General features: G+C 38.9%; 1 protein-coding gene across 1 annotated transcript; it reads right to left on the bottom strand.

The window, feature by feature from the left end:
* Window positions 1–692: 692 nt before the first annotated feature.
* Window positions 693–5,401, bottom strand: LOC132872360 (monocarboxylate transporter 13-like). The gene is made up of 4 exons (XM_060907131.1): window positions 5,200–5,401; window positions 4,740–4,883; window positions 2,782–3,543; window positions 693–889 (listed from the first exon to the last, which is right to left on the bottom strand). The coding sequence occupies exons 1-4, from the start codon at window positions 5,399–5,401 to the stop codon at window positions 693–695; spliced, it is 1,305 nt and encodes a 434-aa protein (XP_060763114.1).
* Window positions 5,402–6,458: the final 1,057 nt, after the last annotated feature.

The following is a 6,458-nucleotide window of genomic DNA, read 5'->3' as shown; positions in this document are numbered from 1 at the left end:
GTCCAGGGTGTACCCCGCCTTTTGCCCGTAGTCAGCTGGGATAGGCTCCAGCTTGCCTGCGACCCTGTAGAACAGGATAAAGCGGCTAGAGATAATGAGATGAGATATATTATCTATATATATTGTTTTTTCTTAATTTTTATCTATATTTATATATATTGGGTTTTTTTGTGTGTAATCTCTGTTTTTTTTTTTTTTACTCTGTTTACTCTGTTTTTTTTTTTTAAAAGTGTCACTACCTTGAATAAACAAAACATGGTCTATATTTACACAGCCAGGTGAAAAATTTAAGCTTAATTTTAAAGGAAACTCAGATGTTCCGCTCTGCTACAGCTCATAAGTAATGCAGTATGTATTTATGAGGAGATGAGAGACTGTGTGCGTTGGTTATGTGTATATGGTTCCAGTTATTAGTGAACAATATGGTAATGTTACAGTGTCCTAATTATTACATCTAAAAAATCTCTCATATAAATCAATGAAACTGAAGCATTTTGGAAGGTCAACAGCTGCAAACTTCAATTTTCTGAAAAGTGTATTGTACAGTATATTTATGTTACTCCATAAAACATTGTCATATCATTCAGCTCTAGTTTAGTTGCCATTTGGGAAAAAAAAAACCACACCTCATACTGTTCACAACACAAAAACTATATAAAAATGATCTACACATTACAATGATAATAGTGCCCTTACGCTTCTAAAGGATCTCTTCCATTTATTGGACAAATTTCACTGTCCACTGAAGCATTTGCAATTTTTACCAAATCACGATTCTTCTTCTCCACCAGCCGGTCGACCATCATGACAAAAACAGCTGAGAGTATACAGCAGAGGCCTGCCAGATAAAATGAAGCATTAAATTCACTGGTCCAGTCCACTAGCCAGCCTGTGACATTAAAACACACACAAAAAGATCTGCCATCATTATTAATTTCAAACACTTCAGCATCCTGAGCTGCTATCAGTGATACAAGGTGAGCAAGACAAACTATCAACATGTTATTCAAATTCACTCTTGTAAATTCTAATGCATTCAATTGTTTAAAAAGATGTGGATTGTTTCTCTGAGATTTTACATCACTACAGCTAAAGCTGGTTCAATTCTAAAACACTGAAACTTTTGAACACAAATACTTACCTGTAACATAAAATGAAACATTTTAGATGTACTGTACATTTCTGCTTCAAGTAAGTGCAAGTTAACAAGGATTATTAGTCTTACAGCGTATGAAACAGCCACTCATTAAAAAATAGTTTAGGAACACAAACAGACATGGACAAAAAGATCAAAGACCAACATGCTATAGCAAGTCGATGAAGACACGGATGCACAGTTTTTACTGGAAGTTTAACCTTCTGGAGGAGATTAGGGTTTAGAATGTGAAACAGGGAAGAATTATATTTTTCAGTTCATGGGAATCATTGTAGGAACAGGATAAGCGGCTACAGATAATGGATGGATGGATGGATGGATGGATGGATGGATGGATGGGAATCGTTGTAGAATAGATCAGCTCAGTCTACAGTATGGAGCCATACTAGGTCCACTTGATGGACAGCTGACAAACGTTTTTACTCCCTCCCTCTCCCTCCTACAAAGACACCTAGTAGATTATGGAAAACGATAGATTAAGGACTCTGCTTAAAAAAAACAAACAAACAGGAACTAACCTACACAAGAACAGCAGTCTAAGAGAACGGAGATAAAGACTATACACACACCACCTTTGCAACCAGTGGTAACCTGGCATTTGCTTGGAAACCTGATGGTACATGAACCCCAAGTATGGCGAAATATGATCTCAAAAGTCAAAATACACATTCAAATCCAGAATTATCTGCACCCTTCATGCAACTCATATGGAAAATTAATGAATGGAATGGTGAGTTGAAACATATGCTGTCTAGTTTCAACATTATCCTCCAATTTTTTTTCTTATGTTGTGCATTTTTGCTTTTCAAAATTACCTGCATAATTGCATAGTTTAATTTGCGCTAGCAGCGCTGGTGCAAATTGTTACTCAGGATTTGTCTACTTTATTATTCTTATTCTCCTAACATTTTTAGGATGCTATTTCTCCCTCAGTTTTCAGCCAATCACCACCAAATTTCACATGAAGAATACCTCTGGGCTGAATTATGTTGCTATGACTTTTGGTGCTGATCTGGATCACCGAACCGGAATGATCCATGAAAAACAGAATTTTTTTCCAATCACTTATAACACTGTCAATTTTTATGATTTTTTTCAATTAGTTTTTTTTTTTTTTTTTTGTTCAGGGCAGCAGGGCACAACTTTTCCTCACCAAGCATCATTTTCCATCTCTTACCGTTCCGGATCTATAGGGTACAGTGACCAGACGTCCTGGTTTGTAACAGCTAGCGCAAATTACTGTGACTTTAGTCGCAGTCTCTATCTCGTTAATATTTGGTGAAGCCAATTTAGACCACAAGTTTCAAAACAGGAGAATGAACTGACTGAATTAACCATTTCTGGACCCCATCTGGATGCATGTTTGAGGTCATTCTGTTGTTGAAAGGTTCACTTACAACCGTGTCTTGCGGTATGGACAACATTAATTGTCTGTCATCACACAATTATGAGCACAACATGTTTACTCTCATAGTAAAGAATGACATTTAGACTACATAATAGACTACAATTAGATCTTGTTGAAGTATTGCACTTCCTAAAAATCATGAAGAGAAATAATTTACAGTAAATGTAGAGTAAAAGAATGTTTACGATGCAAGAGATACAAATTAGGACACACTGACCTGCAGCAGGTGGTATGACCAACACCCCAGAGGTTCGCAGTAGCATGAAGAGTCCAAGAGCACTGTCAAAGCTTGCCAGCCCTACAATGTCTACTATACTTGTGATATGGACGGCCACAACACAGCCAGACAGGAAGCCGTACATTGTGCTGAAAACCATGATTGACCAGTAATCTTGTGCGAGTGGCAGGAGCAGCACCACTGTTCCTAGCAATATGGACACAGTCGCTAATATCCGGAGGTTCCTGAACACCTGCAAATTAGCCAGCCAACCACAGGCCAGCCTGCCTAGCAGATCAGCCAAGGACAAACTGGAGAGAAGGAAGGCAGCCCAATATTGCTCTATTCCTTTGTGATTGGCATATGGAACCAGAAATAGAGGTGGAATGAAGAAACCAGCGGTAGCCAAGATGGCAAAGACAATATACAGCAGCAACTCAGGCCTCTGGATCATTGAGCATTGGAAAGGAACTTTCTTGGATGTTGGGTCAACCAGGGGAGTCAGGGTTTGGGAAAATACCTTCGGTTTGAGAGGTCTCATCAAAGCTCCACACACAAAAAGATTGAGCTGAAGTCCTCCAATGATGAGCAGAGCTCCTTGCCATGAGTAGGCCTCAATGAGCCACTGGAAAAAAGGGCTGAAGGCCATAGCAAAGATGCACTCGCCTGAGCTGGAGATGGAAAAGGCAATCGGACGCCAGCGTTTGAAGTAGTGGCTGACCATGATGTTAGCTGGCATCCAGCAGAAGGATATACCCAGCCCTAGCAAATCACGTTACACAAGTTACACACACATCATCCTATTTCTATAAGCTGCTAAAATTTGCTGGAATATGGAATATTTTAGCTTGCTATTAGTGAGATGAGGCCGGCATGAGAAAACTATCCACATATTTTCAGAATTCCTGGTTAAAAATAATTTTTGCAATCATATAGCAGTTGTAATGTGTGTGAATAATTAAATAATATTGGCTGACATTGAATGGTATATCAGATGTATTCCATTCAGCTAGCATGATGTGGAACGAGTCAAAGATGAGTTCAATATCATGCTAGCAGAATGGAATATATCTGATATACCATGAAAAAAAGCCATTATTATTATTATTATTATTATTATACATTCCTTTCGGGTGTTCAAAACGTCTTTCTCTTTCAAAATTCTCTCAAAATCCTCTGTATTTAACAAAGCAAACCTGGTGGCCATATTTGTTTACAAATTGTCACAGTCGCTCGCTAGCATGGAAGTTTTATGTCTCCAACGTGTCTCTCTTCCAGTTTTTCAATGTCCGTTGGAATGTTTTTCTCTTGTAAATGTGTGAAGAATATCTAATGAAGTTTTGGTAGCCTTTCAGGTGTTCAGCGTGTCTCTCTCTTTCCCAGCAAACAAAGAAATGCTTCTGCGCATGCGCAGCAGAAAACTCTCTCATTGGATATTTGCATCAGGTCCAACGTGTGACGTCATGACATGAAAATCATGCAATATCAAACCCCAATCATTCTCCACTGGGTAGAATGACGTAATGCACGTAGGATAAGCAATATACTAACAATATTACATGCTATCAAACCAAATGAATGAAACCCGTTAGAAGGGAATAGAATATGTTTTTATTCCATGGAAAAAGTGTCCTGTATGTATAATAATTAAATATATTTAACACTACTAGAACACAAGTTGGAGCAATTGTGAGAGATGTCTGTGAAACTGTCAAACTTTTAAAAATACCATAAACATGACAAATCTTTTACACATGGCCTGGTACAAAATGATCTCTGATAGTTTATAGCTTCCAAGTTTTTTCTTGCCCTTCATTAATATCAGTCATATGACCTACACACTTGCTTAGATATTTGTAGTTTGGGTTATAAAACATTTCTTGGATCAATTCATGTAAGGAAGCAAGCTATAAGATTTGTTTTTATGCAACAAAATATAAACAAGCCTCGACTACTACCTTGTAGAACTCCTACTGACAGATACATCCATGGAAAACCCAGACCCAGTGAGGCAAAGATCATGCCTGAAGCAGCCAGAGTGCTACCGATCATCATAACACCACGCTGTGTGACATAGACACCAAGACTTCCAGCAAATGGAGCTGTACACAGAAAGTACAAGAGTTCTTTTAACCATAGAATATTATGTCTAATCAAGGTTTTGTACAACTTATTTTTGTACAAGTTATATAATGATGTGTTTAATAGACTCACTGGAAAGCCATTATTTTTTAATAAAACATTTCAATAACTGTTGTTGGATCTTGCAGTCTAAACTTTAAACTGCATTTTGGGATTGTAAATGTGCCATTTCTAATCATGTCCTTAATTGTTTCAGATGATTCTGAGTAGTCAGGAAAAACATGACCTAAATGTACAGATGACATAAGTGAAGCACAAGCCTCACCTCCTGCTTACCTCCCAAATGACTCATAGCAATGCTGGTGGATGTGATCCATGACACAGCGCTGGTGAGGACATTATAGTAGTTCTGGATCTCCAAGAAAAACAGGCTAAAGTTCTTAAGGACGGCTATGGTAAAACCCCTGGAGAAGAAGGCAGAGATAACCACCACCCACCCATACCCACCATCTGGTGGCTCCACACCACACTCTTCCATGGTGTGCCAGTCAAGTTGACCTGCTAATGGATAATTAATAGTTATTCCATGAAAACGAGTCGTACATGAACTGATAGCCGACGAGGTGCATAACACCTCATCGGCTATAAGCCATGTACGCCAAGATTGAGTGCAATAACCGTTTTATTCTATCCACATTCACTGAATTTTGAGAAACAGCATTTTTATTTTTTGCAAATTTGATAAATCAGAATCAGAATTACTTTATTAATCCCCCGGAGGGAAATTCAAATAAAAACTTTATACAAACCGTCCAACAAAATAATTTCTTTCGGACTCAAGAATAATAATAATTCTTGAAAAATAAAAAGAAAGAAAGAAAGAAAGCACAACTTTATTCATCACACACTTGTGAAATTCCTCTCTGCATTTAACCCATCTGAAGCAGTGAACACACACATGCACACACACGTGAGCAATGAGCACACACACATACCCAGAGCAGTGGGCAGCCACTCTAACAGCACCCGGGGAGCAGTTGGGAGTTAGGTGCCTCGCTCAAGGGCACCTCAGCCCAAGGCCGTCCCATATTAACCTAACCGCATGTCTTTGGACTGTGGGGGAAACTGAAGCACCCGGAGGAAACCCACACAGACATGGCGAGAACATGCAAACTCCAAGTCAAGTCAAGTTTATTTGTATAGCGCTTTTAACAATAAACATTGTCGCAAAGCAGCTTTACAGAATTTGAACGACTTAAAACATGAGCTAATTTTATCCCTAATCTATCCCCAATGGGCAAGCCTGTGCCGACGGTGGCAAGGAAAAACTCCCTCAGATGACACGAGGAAGAAACCTTGAGAGGAACCAGACTCAAAAGGGAACCCATCCTCATTTGGGCAACAACAGACAACATGACTATAACATTAACAGTTTTAACATGAAGTCTGTTTCGTTGATGTTATAACTCTTCATTGATGGAAACTTGAGTGCAAAACTGTTCATGACAACTGCAGTCCTCAGCCACAAAAGCATCACTGTAAGAGTCCAGAGCGTCCTCCAGGTGTGACTTTCAACTGTCCACATGGGGCCGTCC

This window comes from Neoarius graeffei, chromosome 24, assembly GCF_027579695.1.
Source record: "Neoarius graeffei isolate fNeoGra1 chromosome 24, fNeoGra1.pri, whole genome shotgun sequence".
Taxonomy (NCBI): Eukaryota; Metazoa; Chordata; class Actinopteri; order Siluriformes; family Ariidae; genus Neoarius; species Neoarius graeffei.
The sequence above is the reverse complement of the archived record's forward strand: the minus strand, read 5'-3'. Positions and strand labels throughout refer to the sequence as shown.

Excerpts from the sequence above, each read along its gene's own strand:
- LOC132872360 (XM_060907131.1), bottom strand. The coding sequence starts at position 5,401 with ATGGAAGAGTGTGGTGTGGAGCCACCAGATGGTGGGTATGGGTGGGTG. Across the intron at positions 3,544-4,739 it reads GTCAGTAGGAGTTCTACAAG|GGCTGGGTATATCCTTCTGC; the intron begins GTAGTAGTCGAG and ends GTGATTTGCTAG. Across the intron at positions 890-2,781 it reads GGTCATACCACCTGCTGCAG|GCTGGCTAGTGGACTGGACC; the intron begins GTCAGTGTGTCC and ends TTAATGTCACAG.